This window comes from Archocentrus centrarchus, chromosome 3 (assembly GCF_007364275.1).
Source record: "Archocentrus centrarchus isolate MPI-CPG fArcCen1 chromosome 3, fArcCen1, whole genome shotgun sequence".
NCBI classification, from domain to species: Eukaryota; Metazoa; Chordata; class Actinopteri; order Cichliformes; family Cichlidae; genus Archocentrus; species Archocentrus centrarchus.
This window is the reverse complement of record NC_044348.1, coordinates 3,482,201-3,506,950: the sequence shown is the minus strand read 5'-3', so window position 1 is coordinate 3,506,950 and position 24,750 is coordinate 3,482,201. Positions and strand designations below refer to the sequence as shown.

General features: G+C 43.8%; 1 protein-coding gene and 1 long non-coding RNA gene across 2 annotated transcripts; both read left to right on the top strand.

The window, feature by feature from the left end:
* The first annotated feature begins 1,604 nt into the window (after nucleotides 1-1,604).
* On the top strand, nucleotides 1,605-5,451 carry LOC115778292 (uncharacterized). Its single transcript, XR_004019764.1, has 4 exons — nucleotides 1,605-1,760; nucleotides 4,926-5,004; nucleotides 5,182-5,244; nucleotides 5,373-5,451. It is a non-coding gene; the product is annotated as an uncharacterized LOC115778292 (long non-coding RNA).
* Nucleotides 5,452-7,274: 1,823 nt separating this feature from the next.
* On the top strand, nucleotides 7,275-18,504 carry LOC115778291 (N-acetyllactosaminide alpha-1,3-galactosyltransferase-like). Its single transcript, XM_030726355.1, has 2 exons — nucleotides 7,275-7,407; nucleotides 17,801-18,504. Exons 1-2 carry the CDS (start codon nucleotides 7,328-7,330, stop codon nucleotides 18,483-18,485), a joined length of 765 nt encoding a protein of 254 aa, XP_030582215.1. The 5' UTR covers nucleotides 7,275-7,327; the 3' UTR covers nucleotides 18,486-18,504.
* Nucleotides 18,505-24,750: the final 6,246 nt, after the last annotated feature.

Genomic DNA, 24,750 nt, shown 5'->3' with positions numbered 1-24,750 from the left:
TTTTATTTCACTTTTTACAGCTAATACACTCACATATACCAACACATGCACCCAACATTTCACCTTTATCACAGATGAACTCTCCGGGCTTGTTTCCTCCCGTATGTATTTTCTTTGTTTTGCATTTGTTTTGAATGTGTCATTCACCATGGCAGATCCCCTGGACATCCTGCCCATGGATCTGCCACTCCCCGCGGTGTCTCCTTCACCTGTCGTAAGTTGTTAATTACTCACCTGTTCTTCATGAGCACTCATCTAATGGGTATTTAAGCTGGGAGAGGATCTTCAGTCTTTGCTGAATCATTGAACCAGCAAGGTATTGCTATCGGTCATGTTTACCCAATTGGAAAATTACTTTTGTGTGGAAATAACTCTCGTTTTTTTGCGCAGAACTCAACCTGTTTTTGACCCAAGGATTGTTAGAAATCAAGACAGTGTGAGTGTGTGCTGCCTGCCATGCCCCTTTGATCAGCCTGAGCCCTGGCCTGTCCTCTTTTATCATTTCACCCTTTAACATTCTATAAATAAAGAGTTTTGTACTTTCAGTGGCTGCATTTGAGTCCTTTCATTCTTGGATCATGACAGATCTTCTCTTTCAGGTGCTGTATGGTTGTTTTTGCATGTGTGTGTTTTGTTACAGCAGCAGTTGGTGACTATCCTCCCCTTCGTTCTATTTGGTTTTCTCTTTCTATCCCTCCCCAATCGCTCTTAAACATGTAAATAAAGAAACAAATAAAGAAAATAAAAGAAAGAGACCAACAAAGTTGTTTACCACAACAGAGCACAAATCTAAATTTGTACAAAACTGCAAGTCAAATGCTTTCTCTGCATCTAAACAACTGTAGTTTCTAATTCATTATTGGAACCATGTATTGCATTTATTAGTCTACATGTATTATTAGCTGAGTGTTGTCCCTTGATGAAAACCTGTATGGTCAGGATGTATTGTGAATGGAGTGACTTTTTATAATATTCTGGCAAGGAGTTTGCAAATTATTTTAAGGTCTACATTTATGAGTGAGATTGTGCAGTAGCTGAATGGGAGTGTAGGGTCTTTGCCTGGTTTAAGAAGCAGGCTAATGTTGGCCCAGTTCATGTTTGCAGATAATAATGTGATTATCTTACTGAATTTGAGTCACCTTTCTGAAAAAAAATGGGTGATAGTGTAGGACAAAGTTCTTTGTAAAACTCTGCTGCAAAACAATCTGGACCTGGGGCTTTACTGTTTGGAAGATGCTGTATTGCTTCATGGAATTCAGACACTGAAAGAGGTAAATTCAGAGCCACAACCTGTTCATCATTTTGTTTTGGTAGATCTATATTATTAAAAAAATCTTTAAAATATTTATTTGTTGTGGATCATAAGTGATGTTCCCAAGTTTCACAAGTGTTTTTCTTTATTTTCCTTTTGTGACCAGTAAGATATTATTTTGCCATTCCAGTAGTTTCCACAATCTCCTTCCAGGAATTTTTTTTGACATTTGTGAGTCCTTATTGGTAAATATCTGTGTGTTTCATATTTAATACCTGGTGTTCCAACTGACAGATCATCCCACCTCTTCCTCCTGTACACAAGTATGAACTTGAGTACTGAGAAGCAACCCTAGTGTCTCCTCCCTGTTCACATGTAGCCCTTTTGGCAGTGCGATTTCTTTTTGTGTCTGAGTGGAAAACTACAAGAGACAACACAGTTTTATTCGGAGCCTTAATCCAGTTGCTCTTTGGAGGTGTTGCAGATATATGAACCAAGCTGCTCACAGGTAAGTAAACTTTACTTCCAGCAAAAAAAAAAAATTAGGCACTGTTCATTTTAGATTTTTTTTAACAAATGCTTTCTTTCAATTATATGCTATATACAGTATTTTTTTTTTTTACTGCTGAACAATACTGGGCTCTGTTCACAACTTAATAACTAAATAAAAACAGCAAGTTTCTAGTAGGATCAAAATTATACGAAACCACTGAGTCAAATTTGTGTATTTTCTTAAAGAAAGTGTTTTTGCTTGTTATATAAATACCTGTAGGAGCATTTCCAATAAACCAAGTACTAAAAAGGAGTCTATGGCTGACGCATGTTCCTGATGTCCAAAAAGGAAAAAAGAAATGTCTTCCACTTGAATTGCATTTAAAAAATAATTTTACTTGTTGCAGGAACATTCCAAAACTCAATAATCCATCACAGAGTTGTGTACACGGTCAGAAAACCGTGCAACTCTACATCCTTCAGTCCACGCTCCTTCTCTCATCAAATCACACAGGTTTCCATGCTGCAACTGCACTTACACGTTTAAAGTGGCAGGCACCCATTTTTGCTTCTAATTACAAACATTAGAAATTGCTACCTTAGATTCTAACCTTAACAAACACAACACAAATGTTTAAATTATTAATCTTGAAATGATCAATTATGCAAACATCCAAAAAATTATAGGCAAACATGATATTGACTCCAAAAATACACTGCTCAAAAAAATAAAGGGAACACTTAAACAACACAATATAACTCCAAGTAAATCAAACTTCTGTGAAATCAAACTGTCCACTTAGGAAGCAACACTGATTGACAATCAATTTCACATGCTTTTGTGCAAATGGAATAGAAAACAGGTGGAAATTATTGGCAATTAACAAGACACAGTCAATAAAGGAGTGGTTCTGCAGGTGTGGACCACAGACCACTTCTCAGTACCTATGCTTTCTGGCTGATGTTTTGGTCACTTTTGAATGTTGGTGGTGCTTTCACACTCGTGGTACCATGAGACGGGCTCTACAACCCACACAATTGGCCCAGGTAGTGCAGCTCATCCAGGATGGCACATCAATGCGAGCTGTGGCAAGAAGGTTTGCTGTGTCTGTCAGCGTAGTGTCCAGAGGCTGGAGGCACTACCAGGAGACAGGCCAGTACACCAGGAGACGTGGAGGAGGCAGTAGGAGGGCAACAACCCAGCAGCAGAACCACTACCTCTGCCTTTGTGCAAGGAGGAACAAGAGGAGCACTGCCAGAGCCCTGCAAAATGACCTCCAGCAGGCCACAAATGTGCATGTGTCTGCAAAACCAGTTAGAAACCGACTCCATGAGGATGGTATGAGGGCCCGACGTCCACAGATGGGGGTTGTGCTCACAGCCCAACACTGTGCAGGACACTTGGCATTTGCCAGAGAACACCAGGATTGGCAAATTCACCACTGGCACCCTGTGCTCTTCAAAGATGAAAGCAGGTTCACACTGAGCACATGTGACAGACGTGACAAAGTCTGGAGATGCCATGGAGAGCGATCTGCTGCCTGCAACATCCTTCAGCATGACTGGTTTGGCAGTGGGTCAGTAATGGTGTGGGGTGGCATTTCTTTGGAGGGCTGCACAGCCCTCCCTGTGCTTGCCAGAGGTAGCATGACTGCCATTAGGTACCGAGATGTGATCCTCAGACACCTTGTGAGACCATATGCTGGTGCGGTTGGCCCTGGGTTCCTCCTAATGCAGGACAATGCTAGACCTCATGCGGCTGGAGTGTGTCAGCAGTTCCTGCAAGATGAAGGCATTGAAGCTATGGACTGGCCCGCCCGTTCCCCAAACCTGAATCCGATTGAGCACATCTGGGACATCATGTCTCGCTCCATCCACCAACGTCATGTTGCACCACAGACTGCCCAGGAGTTGGTGGATGCTTTAGTCCAGGTCTGGGAGGAGAACCCTCAGGAGACCATCCGCTACCTCATCAGGAGCATGCCCAGGTGTTGTAGGGAGGTCATACAGGCACGTGGAGGCCACACACAATACTGAGCCTCATTTGGACTTGTTTTAAGGACATTACATCAAAGTTGGATCAGCCTGTAGTGTGTTTTTCCACTTTAATTTTGTGTGTGACTCCAAATCCAGGCCTCCAATGGTTAATAAATTTGATTTCCATTGATGATTTTTGTGTGATTTTGTTGTCAGCACATTCAACTTTGTACAGAACAAAGTATTCAGTGAGGATATTTTATTCATTCAGATCTAGGATGTGTTATTTGAGTGGTTCCTTTATTTTTTGAGCAGTGTATAAAGTAGAAATCTGGCACCTACAATACATTAAGATCCCAAATACCCTATTATGAAAATATGAATTACTTATTAATATTATTATTATTTTATATTCGTTAATGAGCTTTTTTTTTTTTTTTTTCTTAAAATGATACATTTTCTCAGTTTAAACAATAAGATTGTTTTCTGGGCTCAAGTATGAATAAATATGGGTTCATGAGATTTGAAAACGGTGCTGGTGTAGCACAAATTTCAGAGAGGGAGAGTCACACTTTGTAGTTTTTATTATTAATATATTTGATATTGTTAATGTCTCACTCTTAAGGAGTTGAGTGGGTGCAGATTAATAATTAATTTATGCTACCACGATTCTGGCCATTTGCATATGTATATGACTGTTGCAGAGGTGCGTCTGTGTAGATTCTCAGTCATCCAGGTCATCGTAGTCTAAAGAGTTTGAAAAAAATGGCTTCTTTAATTTTTTTAAAGATGTTTCACCTCTTATCTCGCTTCCCTGTGCAGGTCTCCCTTTGCATCCATCCCACCAATACTCTCTTTTCCCAGCACATTGCAGGTGGGGAAAAGAGACACAGGTTTACCTCTGATGTCAATGAACAGGTCCTCTGTCTCCCACCTATTTTCAAAGTCCACTTTTCACTTGGCCATTTTGGGCAGGCTAGCTTAAATGTCACTGTCAGAATGCAGATAGAACCTTATAATTCTAAGGGGATGAAATGTTAAGGATCATAAAACATATTTTATTATTAAACAAGATAACTCAATTTTGTAATTTTTTCTTTGCAACATGACAGTCTCTTTTTTGACCATTATGCTCTGTTCAAAATCACTTCCACAAAGAAATGTGAAATGGCTTCAGTGTTTAATTAAGTGTCTTTTCTTTAAGGTTTGTTCCTGTCTATCTTCTCCCCATTCAAGAAGTTGATTTGCAGGGAAATGACAGGTCCACTGCTCCAAACCGCCAGGTAGTAGTGTGATCCAAGGATATGGTGGACTGAGCACTCCATATCCTTAAAATCCCCATTCTTGCTTAATATTAGAATCCTACTATTTTTTAAGCTAGTATCAATGTCTAGATGAATGAGTTGTAACTCCTGAACTGCTTTGTTTGTTTTTGTATGTGTAACTAAACACAATGCAAGGACTGCTAGAATCTTTGGTTTTCTGCTGTTAGCCATCCTTGGTTTCATTTGCTTATATTTAAGGTATGTACCAAAGGCCTCATTGTTTCTTTAGAAGACATATAGAAGTGCATACACAATAAGCCAATATGTAACAATCTATTTGTAACAACTTATTTTCACTGTTATGATGGTTATTCTTTCAATATCAGATATTTAAGGTTCACTGTCGCAATGATGAATCTGCCAATTGCTACAGAACCTGAACCAAGACACAAGATTAATTTTGATGACTCACTTTACATTGGGTAAGAGATCAAAAAGTGGACTCTTATTTGGTAATTAACCTCCCAACCTTGTATTTTTTTTTAAGATGATCTTGTATTAGAACTTTAAAGTCTATATATCCTTCTGAAAGAGTGCAGGCAGTCTCCAAAGGCTTCAGGTCAGGTCAAAGGGATCCATTCTTGGACCTCTTTGATTCACCCTGTGTGTTAACAATATTCTCTGCCACACAAATGTTAATGTAATTTTATCTCACTGTTGCAAATCTGCAGTCTGTTTTTGGCACATTTTTAAATTATCCAACATAAACTGGTTTTAAATTCTGAAAATTAAGTTCATGTTATTTACAAAGTCTCCTAGAAGTATCCAGTGTACAATGAATGTCACAGTTAGGCTGTGTGGCTGGCAGGGGTGGACCCAAATGCAGGACGCACGAGACAAAACTGGAGTCTGAGGCAGTTTTACTGCTGAAATCTTCTCAAAAAAAACAAAACTCAAAAATACAAAATATAAATCTCAACCAAGGCTGTGCAAAAGACAAACTGACAAGCTTGAGAGAAAAAGGGGGAAAAAAACACAAACAGGGGAACACAGACACGGACGCAACAATGTACAGAAGAAAACTGAAGGCTTAAATACACACAAGGTAATTAAGAGAGTGTTGCCAGCAGGGAACAAAGACAAAGAGACAACCAGACACCTGAACACAGAGAAACGTGAAAGACAACTCAGAGAGCATCGATTTAATGTTAAAGCCGCACCTCTGATTTACAGGGAGCTTGGAAGAACCAGATTTAAATAGCTTGCTGTCGACAAATGGAATGAGCTACAAAAGCTAAAATGCTACATCCTCTGATTTCATTGAAACATTTTAAAAGCATATATTTATTTAGCTGCAGCTATCCTTGCACAAGCTTGATGTTTGTATCTGTAAGAAAAGAGATCTTGATATCAATGACGCAACCTGTTTAAAAAGGTATTATTATTATTATTAATAAGTAGGTTTGATTAATGGGCTAAAAGAGACATTGACATTGGAATAATCTTTATTAAAAGTGTGTTGTATGTGTTTATATTATTTGGTAGTAAAATTAAATTGAAAGATTTATAATTTAGTTCAGTGTTTTTCGTTATTTAATTTTTTTCTGTTATTTTGTTTTCACGGGCTTTCCTGAGGGCACATATGCAGCCTGTACACTATTTTGGAACTGAAAATTAAGGTAAAAACTAAGCAATAACTTAGTAACAAAGTTAAAAAGGTCAAAAAAGTGACTAGCACTGGATTTTAAAACAATCGATCCACTTAAGCGAGCTTGTGCTATTTTCCGGTTTCTCGTCACACAGGGATGCATGGGAAAGGAGTTTTTAAGAAGTCTAAAACAAATTACAACCTGGTCAGTCATAATATTTCCCAAATGGAACATTTCCAGAAAAGCAGTAATTGGACAGATGAAGCTAAGATCAACTTGTAAAAGAATTCTGAAAGGAAAAGAGCAATTGTCTATCATCATTCTCCACCTTTTCAAGTATACATTTCAGGGAAATAAAACTAAAGCGTTACAAAAATAACAACTAAAAAAAACTTGCAGTGAAGACCAACCAAAGCAACAAAAATCCTTGGATAACCTCACTGCATTTTCCTGCAAAGGATTCTTGACAAAGTATTAAAAATGAACATCTTATCAGTGTAAATTACACAGTACTAAGATAACTCTAAGTTAAATTGTTGTTTTTAATGTCTCAGACTTATTTGTACAAGTTGCAAGTTTGTGAATGGAATTGGAACTAGAATGAATGCCAACATTTATTTTTTATATCATCCAGGGCCAGACCAGCAGTTCAAACATCCACATCTTGGAAAGCTCCTATCATCTGGGAGGGGATGTTTGACCCCAGTCTTTATGACCAAAGGCACATTGAAGAAAAGTCATCTGTAGCCCTTACTGTGTTTGCTGTGGGAAGGTTAGTTCCTCCATAAACTCTGTGAAAACAAAATTACTATCAAGAAGCAGTGTAATTTTTTCCCACATAGTTGTTCAGTAATTTGAGTCATTGGCTTGCTGAAATATGTGATCCACTTATCCATGCAAAATTGTTTGGGTTTCTTCAGCAGGAAGATGTTTTAGCGTTTTCTTGCATGTGTTGCACTCTTGGACACAAGCACACTTCCTTGTGTGCATATCCCTAGAATAACTCCCTCTATCTTTCTCTTTGTTCTGGAAACACAAGAAACACAAAGACAGGACAACATGGCTGCAGTCTGCAGGCTGTCATTGCAATAAACCCCTCGCTATATTCACATTACTTTCAAATTTGAGTTATATCAAATATCATCATAACGCACTCACAATAATAATATTCTGTGGACTCACACAACTTGTAATGTAGAAGGATACACAGGGTTATACAACATGTTCAATACATCATTTAACCTGCAAAGCTTGATAACAATCACAAGCACAATCCTTGTATTGATAATCATGATAGTATATAACACTTTCATTATACATCTGTGCATAGATTGTTTATACAACCACTTTCATTTACTTGAAAACAAAGTAACACAAGCCCATCAGTACAACATGAATGCAATCTGCAGACTGTCCATGCAATAAACAAAACAAGCCCCTGCATTCTACTCAAAGGATCTCTAAGCTAACATCCCGAATGTTGTATCAACATTAAACATTTCCCAACAAAGGGTTGCAGCAGTAAGTTATCTGGAACACAGTCTTGCAGAACGATCTCTCTGTACACCATCAGTCTTTAACATGACACGCATCTCCCTCTTTCTGCCATGGATCAGCAACCGACATTCGGCGCCGGCAGCCGTCTGTCTCGGAAGACGATGGTGTAGCTCTTGTGAGTCTATCTGCATCGCCAGGAATGGCTGTGCAGTCCAACTCGTGAGTGGCATTCCCTGCCACAATTGATGCATATGAAGGCACATGGCTGTTGGAGCTGGTGTTGCCGCTGCTTCCGCCTGACTCTCTTCTGGGTGGCAGTCATGTTTCACTCTACCTCTGCGTTTGTTGTACCCCGCCTGACTGCGAGTCGCCGGGAGGGGCGGTTGTCTGCCTGGCTCTCCCATGAGTTGGGATCAATGCTGCACAGCTTCATGTCCCTCTTGCAAACATCTTTGAAGCGCAGTTTTGGGCGCCCAGTTGTTCTTTGACCTTCAGCCAACTAACCGTAGAGGAGGTCTTTGGGGATGTGACCTGCGTCAATTCTCCTGACATGACCAAGCCACTGGAGATGCCTCTCACTGAGTGCTGCGTGCATGCTGCTCATGTTGGCTCCAGTACCTCAGTGTTGGGAACTTTGATCTGCCACCTGATCTGCAATATGCGCCGCAGGCACCTCATGTGGAAGCTGTTGAGTTTCCTTTCATGTCTCGCGTAGGTGGTCCACGTCCCGCTTCCATAGAGGAGTGTGCTGAGCACGCAGGCTTGGAGGGTGGTGTTGTTCCACACTCTGAGTCAGTTTGGCCATGACTGCGGCTGCCTTGGCAATTCTGCTGCTAATCTCCGAATCAATGGACCGCGAGCTGGAGATGGTAGACCCGAGGTACGTGAAGTTGTCAACGATGTCCAGGGTGTATCCATCGATGGCGATGTTTGGGGGAGTCTCTGTGCCCTGTGCCATGACGTTCCTCTTCTTCAGGCTGATGGTGAGCCCAAACTCCTTGCAGGCATGGAAGAGGCGGCTGACAAGCTGCTTGAAATCTGTCTTCAGTGTGTGATGTCAAGGCTGCGTCATCAGCAAAGAGCATCTTGCGGAGGAGCACCTCTGTGACTTTAGTCTTGGCCCGAAGGCGGGCAATGTTGTATAGCTTGCCGTCAGACCTAGTGTGGATGTAGACACCCTCTCTGCAGTCCTTGAAGGTGTATTTGAGCAGCATGGAGACGAAAATGCCGAAGACTGTAGGTGCTAGGACACAGGCCTGCTTTACTCCACTGCTGACTGGGAAGGCCTCGGATGTTGCGCCATTGTAGCAGACCGTGCTGTGCATGTTCTCGTGGAAGGACATGATCACTGCGAGCAGGTGTTGGGGGCAGCCAATCTTCCGCAACAAACTGAAGAGTCCACTCCGGCTGACCAGATCAAACGCCTTTGTAAGGTCAATGAAAGCGATGTAGAGTGGCATATTCTGCTCCTGACACTTCTCCTGCAGCTGGTGTAGTGAGAAGATCATATCTACTGTGGATCGGCCAGCCCTGAAGCCACACCGGGTAGACGCGGGAGGCAAGCGTCTGCAGGTGTGCTAGAGTGACACGGGCGAACACTTTGCCAACAATGCTGAGAAGGGAGATGCCCCGGTAGTTGTTGCAGTCACTCCAGTCTCCTTTTTTCTTGTACAAGGTGACAGTGTTGGCATCTCGCATGTCCTGGGGGATGTAATCCTGATCCCAGCAGAGGCAAAGGAGGTCATGTAGTGGTAGCAGCAGGGCTGGTATCCCACTCTTCAGGACCTGTGGTGGGATTCCGTCGCTCCCAGGTGCCTTCCCACAGGTGAGGCAGTCAATGGCTTTGCTGAGCTCTTCCACAGTGGGTGGGGTGTCTAGCTCCTCCATGACTGGCAGGTCTGGGATGGCATTGAGAGCGATGTTGGTTACAATGTTCCGCGTCGCAAACAGCTCGAGTGCTCGGTCCACCATTGCAACCGCTTCTCCTGGTCGGTAATGACATCGCCTGTCTTGGATTTGAGGGGGGCAGTCTTGGATGGGGTTGGGCCCGTTGCCTTCTTGATGCCTTTATACATCCCTCTTGCGTTGCCTGTCTTGGCAGCTGACTGAATGCTGCTGCAGAGGTTCAGCTAGTAGATGTTGGCGCATTGGCAGGTGGTCTGCTGGGCTTTGTTCCTGGCAGTCCTTAGGGCTTGAAGCGTAGTGGGGCTGGGCTTGGCCTTGTAGGCCAGTAGAGCTTTCCTCTTCGCCTCAATTACGGGCTCCATATCCTCCCAATGTGCCTCGTACCAGTCAGTGTTCTTCTGTGCTTTCTTCCCAAAGGCAAAGATGGCGGAATTGTACACAGCATCACAGAGGCGGGGCCACTTTGAGTCAATGATGTTACCTGCTGACGCTTCCTCGCTCTCGTTCAGGGTGTTCTTCAGCCTGACACTGAACTGCTGGGTTTTCTCTTGGCTGCTGGTGCAGCAGGTGTTGATGCGTGGTCTGCCCTATATCTTCGAGTGGTGCAACCTCTTCTGCATTACGTGCACCTTGCTTGCCACGAGGGCATGGACCATATCGCAGTCTGCACTGTGGTAGCTGCAAGTGAGGAGGACATTGCCGATGTCCAATCTTCTGGTCATGACTAGGTCCAGCTGGTGCCAGGGGCTAGAGCACGGGTGCCTCCATGACACCTGGTGGCTCTCTCTGCACTTGAAGAAGGTGTTGGTAATGCAGAGACCGTGGTAGCATGAAAACTCGAGTAGTCTCTGGCCATTCTCGTTGATCTTGCCCCTTCCAAAGCTTCCGAGACAGGTGGGCCAGGCCTCGTGGTCAGCCCCTACTCTCGCATTGAAATCTCTGAGAAGGTAAAGACCTTCAGTGCTGGGGATCCTGGATATTGCTTCATCAAGGGCTTAGTAGAACTTATCCTTCTCCTCGGTGGTGGAGCAGAGGGTTGGGGCGTACACGCCGAGAATGTTGACTGGGCCAGAGGACGTTGACAGACGTCTCTGTGCCTGCTGTAGGAGGTTCAATGAAGCTGATAAGCGTGTTCTTCACCGCAAAGCCAACACCGTGCTGCCTCGGTTGGTCCGGGGATTTCCCTTGCCAATAGAATGTGTAGTTAGCTTCTTTGATGGTGCCAATGTCAGCTAGTCGGGTCTCCTGTAAGGCGGCTATGTCAACATTTAGGCGCGAGAGCTCCCTGTTGATGACACCAGTCTTCCTGGCATCATCCATCTGCTGAAGATCTGCAGTGAGTCCAGGACACATGGACCTGATGTTCCAGCTGGCGAAGCGAAGAGCTGGAGGCGTCTTGCGTTGTGTTTTCTTTCACTTGCCTGGTGCGAGCGTTTTGTGGCCCACTTTTTAACACATGCCTCTCTAATCCCCACGCACCCAGTGGGGCAGGTAAGCCATGGCGGAACGGCACCTTACTGGCTGGGGGCTGCCCAGCTTGAGGCAGGTGGTAGCTGTCCAATGAGGCGCGATGACCTCTCCCACCATTGAAGGGGACCCCTGGTGCTCGTTTCCTGCGCCAATCGGATGAGCTTATAACCGGTAACTGCCCCCTCCCGTGTTGAGTCGACATCATACGATGACGCTGGAGTGACCTCTTCAGTTGAGCTACAGAGCCTGGGCAAAATTATATGGAGGGCCAGCTGTTGGCCATGCAGCAGCAGCCCCCCTCCTCGCAGCTGAAGGATCCAACGGAAAGACAGTCAATACAGCTTGGCTCCAGCTGCGCCACAGGAGTTGCCGGTGCTGACTATACATTGCCAGGCTGCCTTAGGGACTCCAGCTCCGGATTTTCTGTAGGGGTTTACTCCCTTAGCCTTTCCCATGGAAGGGTATGCTGCAAGGCAGCGGAGGTTTGGAGTCAGAGTTTTCCTTCTCCTAGATGAGATACCATCCAAGGTTGATGAGCCCCATCTGCCCAAAGCGACTGGTTTTGAGGTGCCAGTGGATCACCTTTGCCCCTTCTCCTGTCAGTGGGAACAGTTTCGGCGGGCTTAGTAGCTAAGCTGCTCGAGAAGGCCAGGAGCTGGACTTGGTTGTCAGAGGCTATATGAGACACACACCATAGGGGAGCACTTATAGGGAGTGGGAGCTTATCCCCACTACCATCCCCGGCTTTGACAACCTTGACACCATCAGGCAGACAATGACTAGAAAGCTAATCTGTCATTTAAGCAGGCTGTGTGCTTTCAAACCTAATAAATCAAATGGTTTCAGAATAGGATTGACAAATCAGGATCAACAGTAGATTGTGTTCCACGTCTGTGCTGTGCTGGTCAGTTTTAGGTAGTTGACTTCTTGCATTAATATTCAGAAACCCATACTATTACAAGAGCAGAAGTAATCAAAAAAGGTCCACTGACATCAAAGAATTATTTGCCATGCCCAAGTTACTACACTGACCGGGGTTAACATGAACATTTCCTGAGATCAATAAAAGTAATAGAGTAAATAAATGGCTCAAAATAAAAAAAAAAAAACTTCAAGCACTTAAGTTCCTTAAAAACAACACATTATAAAAGGTAAAGCAATAAGAATACTCCAAAAACATCATTCATAGTGTGATTATGTAACACAGAACAGTTAAATGGTAAATGGACTAGTTCTTATATAGCGCTTTTCTACTCAGTCAGAGCACTCAAAGCGCTTATACAACCTGTTTGCATTCACCCATGCACTCCCATTCATACAAGCACTTCCATTTTTATGAAGCTAAGTGCTTTTAATTAACTAACATTCACACACATTCATACTCCGACAGAACGGTCGGAGAGCAACTTGGGGTTAAGTATCTTGCCCAAGGATACATTGGCATGTAGCCCGGAGTAGCCAGGATTCGAACCGCTGACCTTCCGATCAGTAGGTGACCTGCTCTACCTACTGAGCTACAGCCACCCCTGAGCTACAGCCACCCCAGTTACCAAGTTAAGAAAATAAAAGGTCGGGGCGCCCAGGTGGCTTAGTGGTGAAGCCGGCAACCACATGGATATTGCTGTGTTGCAGTGCATTGTGCACAGGTTTGAGTCCTGGCCTGTCGCCAGTTTGCCCACGCATCTTCCCCTGTAAATCAACAGTCTGTCATAGAACAAAATCAAAACTTTTTAGTTGTTCCACGTACAAGACTCAGGACCAGGGGGGCATAGCTTTTCAGGCAGTGGCACCAAAGCTTTGGAACTGTTTACCACTCCAGCTCCTTTTAGCGGACTCTGTGGCGTCTTTTAAAAAACAGTTGAAAACTTTTCAGTTTAACCAGACTTTCTGTTGACGTTATTTTTATTCTTTTTCTTTTAATATGGTAATTAGGGGTGGGACTTTAACTTTAACTTTAATTTTGATTAATTAATTACGGGGAAATTAACAAATTAAAATTTTTAACACATTTTAATCGCACTTTGCACCGGAATGTTTCTCAGTGCACGAGTTCCAGGCATACAGATTATATTGACGCACAATGTAAAAAATTCAGCGGCCGCACCGTTCGAAGGACCCGGCCCACGTCCGTCGCAGCCCACAAAGACCGCAAAGGCCGGAAGTGAGCGGCTAGCCTTCATATCAGCGTCACCTGCCCTCACCTCTGCGTAGCTCATGTCGCCTAGCAACCGTGAGTGCGAAGCACAGCTGTGTAAAAGCAGCTGGTTAAATGGAGAATTAACTTTTTCTCCTTTTTGTGGTTTAATTTTAAGTCTTTAATTCAAAATAAGCTGTTAAAACAAGCATAACACATTTCAACATCAAGGAATACAGCTGAGCGAATGATTAATTTCCATGAAGTTCCTAAGCATGGAAAGGAGTATTCAATTAAATGTGCTGTCTCTTCTCTATGATGTCGCATTTCATCATGGAGCTACTGGGGACATGGAATGTCACGTTTCTGGTAGCAAAGGAGCCTGGGCTAGTGTATGAGGTTGAGTGATAATGGCTAGATATAGTTGGGTGCTCCTTAACGCATGGCATGCGCAATGGAACCAGTCTCCTGGAGAGGGGCTGGACTCTGTTACAGTCTGGAGTTGTCCTTGGTGAGAAGCGGTGAGCTATGGTGGGTATTCTTGTGTCCCCTTGGCTTGCTGACTGTTCTTTGGAATTTTTACCGGTGGACGAGACGGTTGCTTCCCTGCGCCTTTGGGGTAGGGAACAGGTCCTGACTGTTGTTTGCGCTTATGCACTAAATGACAGATCAGAGTACCCACCTTTCTTGGAGTCGTTGGACGGGGTGCTTGAGGGTGCTTCATCCGTGACTCCATCATCCCACTCAGAGACTTAAATGCTCACGTGGGCAATAACAGTGATACCTGGAAGGGAGTGATTGGGAGAAATGGTTTGCCTGATCTAAACCTGAGTGGTATTTTGTTGTTGGACTTTTTTTTTTTTTTTTAATAAAGCCTGTCATGTCTGGCAGTGTTTGCAAGCAGAATTATGATCTGAATGCACTGTTGTGCCAAACATTTTTATTCTTCCAAGATAAGCTCTATAGAGTCTCTATAAGCTTTTCTTGTTAATGTTTGTGTTTTTGTTTTGTTTGTTTGTTTATTTTATTTTATTTTATTTTATTTTATTTTATTTTATTTTATTTTATTTTATTTATTTATTTGTGTACATATACATTTAATTACAGTTGACAGGCTGAGGAGAAAAAGGAGAGAGAAAGGGGAGAAAACAGAAAAAGAGGACAGCGCACCACTAAACTAACCAAAACAATTCAAATGCTGCAACTACAAAAAAAACGAAAAAAGACAACATACCAAAACAGAACAAGCAATACCTGGAAAAATAACTATCTGGAAAAGGCACAGCAAAATGAAGCATGATTGTATAAGAACAACAATTTTGTTATGCTGTGATTGCGTTAGTGTCTGTGTCATGGAATGCACTTACCAACGAGGGCAGAAAGCCGCCGCTCTGCCCACAAGGAGCCAGAGGCAGGCAGAGAAGGACCCAGGAAATCCGAGCCATCCTCAGCCCATCAAGAGCCACGAAAATCCGTGACCGCACATTCCAGCGAAAACCGCATACCCACCCCAGCAGAGGGGAGAGGGAGGTCCCAGATGGAGCCCCCACCAGTCGAGGGGCAAGTGCCTCAGGAAATTCGAGGCATCAGGAAACCGGCCCCTCCCCCAGAGGCCAGCCCCCCGTGCAGGCCGGCGGCAGGGCCCCAGGGCCCAGGTGCCCAAGAACCGCCCGACATACCGCAGAGCCCCCCCCACGGCGAAGAAGCCCAAGCCGCCCCGGCCCACAGCCCCCAGGAGAGCAGGTCAACACGCACGCCAGAACATTCAGCCCGGCCCAGGAACCGCAAGGCCCCAACACACCGGGGAAGCGGGGGACGCAGGAGCGACCACCGAGAAGCAGCCGGGAGGCAAGGCACGAGAAGGCCCTTATTCAGGTCCAGCCATGCACACACGTATGCACACACACCCACCCTCATATGCTCATGCGCACACACACCCACACACATATGCTCATGTGCACACACACACACACACACACACACACACACATACACACACATCCCTACCCACACGCATTCACCCACCCAAATACACCTACGAGGACTGTGACAAATGCACAAAGATACACATTCATCCACATCTATCCACCCTCTGAAGCCAGGGCAAGTAGACACCCCACCCGGGCCAACAGCGACCCCATGATGCTGCCAGCCTGGCACCCGAAGCACCACCCGACTCCCATCCTGGGCGAGGTGCAGGAAACCTGGGTGTGGGATGGCCCACCCCACCCCCCACCCCACCCAAATTATAAATGTTGAAGTGTATGGCTTCATGTTGTTGGACTTCTGTGTAAACCACAGTTTGTCCATAACAAATACCATGTTCAAACATAAGGATTGTCCAGAGGTGCACATGGCACCAGGACACCCTAGGCCACAGGTTGATGATCTATTTTGTAATCATGTCATCAGATATGCGGCTGTGTATTCTGGACACTTGGGTGTAGAGAGGAGCTGAGCTGTCAACTGATCACCACCTGGTGGTGACTTGAATCAAGTCGTGTGGGGTGGATGCTGGACAGACCTGGCATACCAAAACGTATAGTGAGGGAGTGTTGGGAACACATGGCAAGGTTGCGTGGATATCTGGGATGGTGCCACTGAATTGGCAGACAGGGTGGTGGTCCCAGCTTTAAGCAGGGGGTTCACTACCCTCAGCCTCCCCGGTAAAGTCTGTGCTAGGGTGCTGGAATGTAGCGTTTGTCTGTTAGTCGAACCTCAGATTCAAGAGGAACAATATAGTTTTTTGCTGGTCGTAGAATGCTGGACCAGCTCTTTATCCTCTCCAGGATATTCGACTGTTTGTTTGGGAATTTGCCCATCCAGTTTACATGTGTTTTGTGGACTTGATGAAAGCATTCAACCATGTCCTTTGGGGGACACTGTGGGGGTGCTGGGTGTATGGGTGTGGGTGACTGGATGGTTGATGCGGGCCATTCAGTCCCTGTACAGCCGCAGCGAGAGCTTGGTTTGTATTGCTAGCAATAAGTCAGACTCCTTTTCTGTGGATGTTGGACTTAATAATTTTTATGAACAGAATTTCTAGACGTAGCCAAGTATCTTGTTTACGAGTGATGAGAGAAGGGAGCGGGAGAGTGACCAATGGATTGAAGCTGTGTTTGCAGTGATGCGGAAACTGCACTGATGTGTCGAGGTGAAGAGGAAGCTGAGCGTGAAAGCAATGCTGTTAATTTACTGGTCAATCTAGGTCCCTACCCTCACTTGTTCAGTTCAATTTTATTTATATACCACCAAATCACAACAAACAGTCACTTCATGGCACTTTGTATTGTGAGGTAAAAACCCTACAATAATTACAGATAAAGCCCTAAAGCCAAAATGACCCCCCTATGAGCAAGAACTTGGCATAAGACCAAGTTTGGATTGCTGCTGTACACAACACTCAATTATAAAATGGCAAAAACACAACAAAATATCGACTGGGAATTGTGCAACTCGAAGTACGCTGAGTGTTGTTCATCTATAGTGCGCATGTGCGAGTGCCCCAAGTGCTTCCAAAAAGCATCGTATTCATCCGTTTACACGGAGACGGAGGCCGGAGCAGAAACGCTCCACTCTGGAGCATGTTTCCAAAATGTATCGTTTTCACTCTGTTCTCGTGTAAACGGGAGACCAAAATGCATCAAAATGCATCAATTGTATAAACGGTGCCACAGTAACTGTTCCACTGGTGTTTCCATCATAAAGATGGTCTCAATTGCACTTGGTGTGGCTCTTCAACAAAAAAAATATGTTGAACAAATCTAAGATTTATACTTTTATTAAGAAAATATTACTTTTTTCATAGAAATTAACATACAAGTAAAACTAGTTTTGGCTTCACTTTGATGCTTAGGTTGTACCAGAATAGCTTTATTTATTTTTCATTACAAAGGTTTAATCTTTGATATACTGCAGGTCACTTACTGTACTTTGTAATACAGACTGATGTGAATAAGATTTATGCAGTTATATATCTTTCAGGGATGCATATGTGGGCTTTGAGGTTTGCAAATGAACTCTGGCACAGATTAAAAGTAAAAACTTATGGTTTATCAAAGGTTGTGAAAATAAAAGTAAAAAGAACAGAGGGTAATTATTGATTTGTCTTGTAATGTAACTAACAGTTCAATTGTTCTTCTCTGTGTCTCTCATTAAGGTACCTGGATGCCTATCTCAAGACCTTCCTCACCTCAGCAGAACAACATTTCATGTTGGGGTTACCAGTAACTTATTATGTGTTTACAGATTTACCAGATAAAGTGCCAAATATCACACTTGCTTCTCAGCGGAACATGAAGGTTATCCAGGTGGAAAAGTACAACAGGTGGCAGGACATCTCTATGATGCGAATGAAGATGTTATCAGAAGCAATAGAGTCAGAGATCCGCCACAGCTTTCCTTATGTCTTCTGTTTTGATGTGGATCAGGAGTTTAAAGGGAGATTTGGATCTGAGGCTCTGGGTGATTCTGTGGCATTGCTCCATGCCCACTATTATAAATTGCCAAAGCACAGGTTTACCTATGACAGAAACCCTAAATCTAAAGCCTTCATGGAGGATGGAGATTTCTACTACCATGCTGCTATCTTTGGAGGGTTGTGGCAAAATGTAAAGCATCTGGTAGATTACTGTTATCTGAGCATCATGGAGGATAAAATAAACGATGTGGAAGCTGAGTGGCATGATGAGAGCCATCTAAACAAGTACTATTGGATTCATAAACCAAGCAGGCTGCTCTCTCCAGAGTACTGCTGGGACCAGAGCATTGGTGACAAAAGTGATATAATTGTCACCCGCCTAGTCTGGGCACCAAAGCATTATAACACACTTCGTACTGGGTAGAATGGCCAGTAAATCAAAATTGGAATCATTTTGCAAGAAAATTGCAAGCTTGTTGTTGATTTATATTGGGGGGTGCAAGCAAGTGGGAAAATAAATTTTTCTCTTCTGAAAATCCAGTTCAGGTAAATCTAAAAGCTCAGCTTGGGGAGTATTTTTGTACTGCAAGATTATATATTATTCTCTTAAATATTTTAGCACTAAAACAAGACAATCCAACTGAAGCCAGCAACACAGTGTAAACACCCCTTGATATGCTCTATATAAATCCATCCATCCATTCACTTCTGCTTATCCTGTTAAGGGTCATGGCGGGGTGGGGGCGTGGGGTGGGGGGCTTATCCCAGCTGACATAGGGCGAGAGGCAGGGTACACCCTGTACAGGTCACCAGCCTGTCACAGGGCTAACACAGAGAAACAGCCAACCATCCACACTCACATTCACACCTATGACTTGCCAATTAACCTAACCCCAGTAACTGCATGTCTTTGGACTGTGGGAGGAAACCCACGCAGACACAAGGAGAACATGCCAACTCCACACAGAAAGAGAGAAAGAGGCCCAGGCCAAGGTGGAAAATCGAACCCAGGGCTTACAGATGTATTCTAACTGTGAGGAAGCAGTGCTAACCACCGCTTTATATACATAAAATTGAATTGAACTTTAAAAGGGCTTAACTATTTCAGTTCAATATTATTATTTTTTAAATCACATTGAACAGACCATTTTAGGTCTAAAACCAACCGCTATATGTGAATTTGGACATCCTAGGTGGCATCATTCTCTAGTTATTGCATTCACAAGATTTTCAGAAAACTTGACCTCTGACCTTGACCTTCAGGACAAGGTGGCTGAGATTTGAACTTGACTGAGATTTTTAGTAGATGTATCTATTGTGTGATTTTGAATCTATCCTCCAAGTTTGAAGTCAATATGACGCATGGTTACGCATGGCAGAAAGGCAGAAAACTGATCCCTAAGTGTCTCTCTGCCTCTCAGCAGGTGACACAAAAATTTTCATTTCCCTTAATCAAACAGAAAAAGAATAGCATCAATTATGACTTGATTTTCTAACCTAATCAACAGTTTTTTGTGAATGGGGATCTCAGGAGATGAATCGGTGAGCTCAGGCTGAGCGGTGACTGATGGCGTGGGGATGCAGGGAGGAATCCTGAGGGGGCGAGCAGTGGCAGGGTTGGTGAGAGTGGGTGGCTGGCGGAACTCCAACAGAGTGTAGCTGGCGCCGTGGTGAGCGGTGACTGGAAACGAGACGGTGACGGAGCAGGCAGGCAGGAACTTTCACGGACGATCTGAGGCAAGGAGCGGAGAGCAGGTAAGTCAGGGAAAACAATTACAAGGAAATAACTCAGAGAGCGGCCAACACTAACTGTGACTCAGTCAATGATCCAGCGAAGAGTGAAGGTCTGCCGGCAGCTTAAGAAGAGCTGCATGATGAGACAATTCGTCACAGGTGTGGAGTAGTGATGCCAAAATGCCTGCCCAGGAAGGAGGAGTCTCAAGAGACCGCCTCCCAGACGGCCCTGAACCAGTCCCCAGCACGCCCACGCCATGGAGGAGAGAAAAAAGAGAAACACACACACCAAAACCCCGGGACATGACAGTACCCCCCGCTCAACGGGAGCCTCCTGGCGACCCAAACTTGTCCGGATGAGGCCGACGGTACTCCCGCACCATATCCTTGTCCAGAATGTCAGACTGGGACACCCAGGACCGTTCTTCTGGACCGTACACACACACACAAAACCCCGGGACATGACAAGCTTTGTGGGAACAGTTTGGGAATGGCCCCTTCCTGACTGCACACCAGTGCACGAAGCAAGGTTCGTAAAGACATGGTGTGGAAGAACTCAGCCCAGTAGAACACATCCAACATCTGTCTGACCTCACAAATGCGTTTCAGGAAGAATTGTCAAAAATTCCCATAGACACACTCTGAAACCTTGTGGAAAGCCTTCCCAATAGAAGTAAAGCTGTTACAGTGGCAACGGGTGGGCCGGCATCATATTAAACCCTATGGATTACGAATGGGATCTCACTCAAGTTCATATGCACGTTGATATGCGCGTGAAGGCAGACAAGCAAACACTTTTAGTCTATATAAGCTTTGGTTTCCATGTCCACCTGGAAGCTAAAGCTGAAATAAAAGGTAATCCATATACAAAGTACACTCCTTCTCAGTTTTAAGAACAAAGAATAAATACCAAAAAGGAAGTAAATAAAAGCCACAGTTAAGTACACTTTACTTATGTAACTCAAAGACTCTATTGCCCTTGATATAATACTTCTAAAGAAAAACTGTGGCCTATGTTTGAATCAGAGGCGATTGCTCTAAGACTGCAAGGGAAGCTCAGCTTCCCCTAAAATGTCAAAAATAAGTGATCAAATATATTCTGTTGTGTGTACATGTCATTGACTAAATATGCGCTACAACGCGCTCAACTTTTGTTCAGAATCAGCTTCTTATCACTGGTAACGACACGGCTTTCCTCTCACTCATTCCCGCAGCTTCACAGTGCTTTAAACAGTGTGGACGCTGAGCGTCCACAGAGTTCAACAGCAAAGCAAAGAGTGCAGCGAAACGAGACGAGTCATTGGATAAATGCTGGACTTTGTCCCGCCCATCGGACGCTCAGCGTCTCTGGGGGTCTATGGGGCAGTGGGCTGGCCTCGGGTGGCCCGGACGCTCAGCTTCTGCATGATGATTGGATGATCTGTCTGAGGCTGAATACCTTTTTGATTGACAGCGAAATGAGCGAATCAGCGATCTTTTGGTGTAAACATCCGTGGGAGCATTTTAAAATTTTCATTCTGTTCTGAGTTGAACCGGAGACTTTCCTAACCCTCTTAGCGTCATTTTCTTTGTTAAAAACGACTAGCTACAAATTGAGCTTCTATTTCTGGTGGCTTTTTTGTAGCTGCTTGTGTTTGGAGACTGACTTCTGTCACTCTTTCTTACTTCTATCGCAGTTTCTGTCCAGCGGGTGCTGCTGAGCCCCTCCACGTCACAAAGCACTCACAGGCGGACACACTTCACACTAGCCTCGCGCCAGTCCCAGCTAGCAAGCTAGCTAGGTAGCAAGCTGCACATAATGGCAGACAGTTTGAATGTTGTGGACCGGAGTTGGACAGTGCAATGCCTCAGGTGTACAAACTATTGTCATTAGTGGCAACGACTGGAGCTACATCTGCAGGTGTAGAGAGGAGCTTCTCCTGTTTGACGCGGCTCAAGTCTTACACCCGCAACACCATGGGCCAAGGCCGTTTAAGCAGCCTAGCTCTGCTGGCCATTGAGAGGACACTAGTCAAGTCCCTGGAAAAGACGCCTTGTTGGTAGACAGGGTCACAGATCATTTTCTTGAAAAGGAACGGAGGGTAGAATTTACGTATAAATAAATTGAGCTTCCCCTCCTTGAAAGACCAGCATCCGCCACTGGTTTGAATGTACAGGCATATAGCAAATTATTGAAAAAAAAACCTCAGGCAGAGGCAGGCTCAGGGAGGGGCAGTCATCAGCCGGGACTGGTTGGGGCTGAGGGGCGGGAGACAGGACAAAAGACACACTGGGAAAGAGAGCCAGAGATTGATAATAACTAATGATTAAATACAGAGTGAAGTATAAACAGAGTAAAATGAAGTAAATGAAAAGAAACCCCCCCAGCAGCCTAGGCCTGTTGCAGCATCACTAAGGGGTGGTTCAGGGTCACCTGATCCAGCCCGAACTATAAGCTTTATCATAAAGGAAAGTTTTAAGACTAATCTTAAAAATAGAGAGGGTGTCTGTCTCCTGAATCCAAATTGGGAGCTGGTTCCACAGAAGAGGGGCCTGAAAGCTGAAGGCTCTGCCTCCCATTCTACTCTTAAGTATACTAGGACCCAAAAGTAAGCCAGCAGTCTGATACTGAAGTGCTCTATTAGGGTGATGTGGTACTATGAGATCTTTAAGATAAGATGGGGCCTTGTATGTGAGGAGAAGAATTTTAAATTCTATTCTAAATTTAACAGGGAGTAACCGAAGAGAAAACATCCTTATAGTAAATCATGGCAAAGAATCCTGCATCTCAAGTAATTTTTGTCCTCTATTGACTCTGGAAGGTCTTTTTGTGTACCAAAAGGCAGGGAAACACTTAGGGATCACTTCTCGGTCTGTCCACCTGTCTGTCCATCTCTCTGTCCATCACGCCTTCAGTAGCTGTGCAACATGCAGAACTTTGAGGATAGATACATATTGAAGAGTACACCTGCAGAACACAAGAACCATAACCCTACCATCTCTTATATTGGAGTTATTTAATCACTGTCATCAGTCTTTCCATCGTTCATTTGTCTCTCAACTGTCTCATATCTGTATTTCCTCTGTCATATCTTTATCAATATTGAATGAAAAAAACTCCACGTATAAAATATAGACAGTTCTATGCAGTACCTGTTGAACAACAACTGTTTACTAAAAAAAATCTTTTTGTAAATATTAACTGCTAAGCTAAGCACAGTCACTTACTTTCATTTACATGAATATATTTTCTGACAAGTCTTTGAGAAGGTCACACATGTTCTCTGGAACACTTTATTTTATTTTTGATGTTTGTGCTGTAATCTGATTTACTCTGTCAAAATACTGACAGTGATTTCTACGATTATCTTGAAGATTTGACACATTGGGGGATTAAAATTGCACTGAAGATTCTGTTATACATAATTTATTTGAATGTATTTGAGAGCCAGGCTGTGATGTGATATTTAAAAGCACACTGTTCAAACTGGATTTTCCTTTTTAGTCTTTTTTTCTGTTACTGAGAACTGAGAAATGTTTTCCTTATTACAGTCACAACTGACACAAACTTGGTTTCTATTGACGGACTTAGTTTATGTGTCATAAACTAGCCTGACATCTAGACATATTCAGACTAACAAGCCCTTTCCTAGGATAACCTTATACATAATAATCAATTCATTTAGGAACACCTGTTCATCTTCTCATTAATGCAACTGTCTAGTCAGCCAATCACATGGTAGCAACTCAATGCATTTAGTTATGTAGATCATACTGTAGTTCAAACTAGGGCTGAACTGGTAATCTGGCTGATGCTGTTGGGATTTTTTTTTTTCTTCCCTTTTTTTTTTTCTAAGAGACCGGCCCACAATTTAGAGGGGGCGGCCCATTGGCCCATCTTTAATACAGAAAGTGGACTGAACCGGTCAGGATATAGGATGAAAGCGGCCCCCACCCTTTCTCTGCATGGCCCCCTGTAACTCCCGCTAGTTTCAGTGTTGAGCGTGTGTGTTAAAATAGAGGCGACATGGAGAAACTAGATGCTACAAAATGTGTAAAGATCACAGACATGTTCGCTGCTGTAGCCTCCATGTCCTCTGTAACAGCAATGCTCCAGCAACAGCAGGCTGTAGGTGAAGACAGCAGCAGCAGACAGGGATGCAGACTTTTGAAAGAGAAACTGAGGGACAGAGTGAGCGGGAAAGTGTAGTACGTAAGCAGGTAGTTAGGTTAATACAGGGACTTTGAGATGATGGCGGTAACGTTAGCTCTATTACATGAGAATGATGAGTGATGGCGATTGATTAGTATCAATATTTATTGGTTTTTGCATACTTCCCAAAATCTGGCAGCCACGGCTGATAAAATAGCAAATGGTCAAGGCTTAGAAGTGTTGGATCAGCAGCAAGTGTCCATTTTAGGCTACATCATAGCATTTTAGATATTTACAGTAGGTTAACGGTGTGCTGAAAGGCTGCATAGTAGCTTGAATTTGTAGCTTCTATGCTGTGGTTAAACAATCAAGTGAAATAACAGATTTAAAAACTGTTAAAATGATAAGTAAAAGCTCTGCAATTTAAGCATTACTAAAGTAAGTGTAAAAAAGTATAAAAGTGTTATTAGCAAAAGGTATGCCCACATTAAGTACGAGTAAGGCAGTGTCTTACTGTGCTTACAATGCTTTTAAGACATAGTTGTGGGCCGGTCTAAGCCAAAAATGCAGATTTTTTGTCCCAGTCCAGCCCTGGTTCAAACTAAGCATCAGAATTGGGAAGAAAGGTGATTTAAGAGACTTTGAATGTAGCATGCTTGTTAGAGCACCAACAAGAATGGTCTGAGTATTTCAGAGACTGCTGATCTACTTGAATTTTCTATCCAGTGAGCAGCAGTTCTCTGAGTGAAAATGCCTTGTCTAATGCCAGATGTCAGAGAAGAATTGCCAGATTGTTTTGAGCTGATAAGAAGGCAACAGTGAC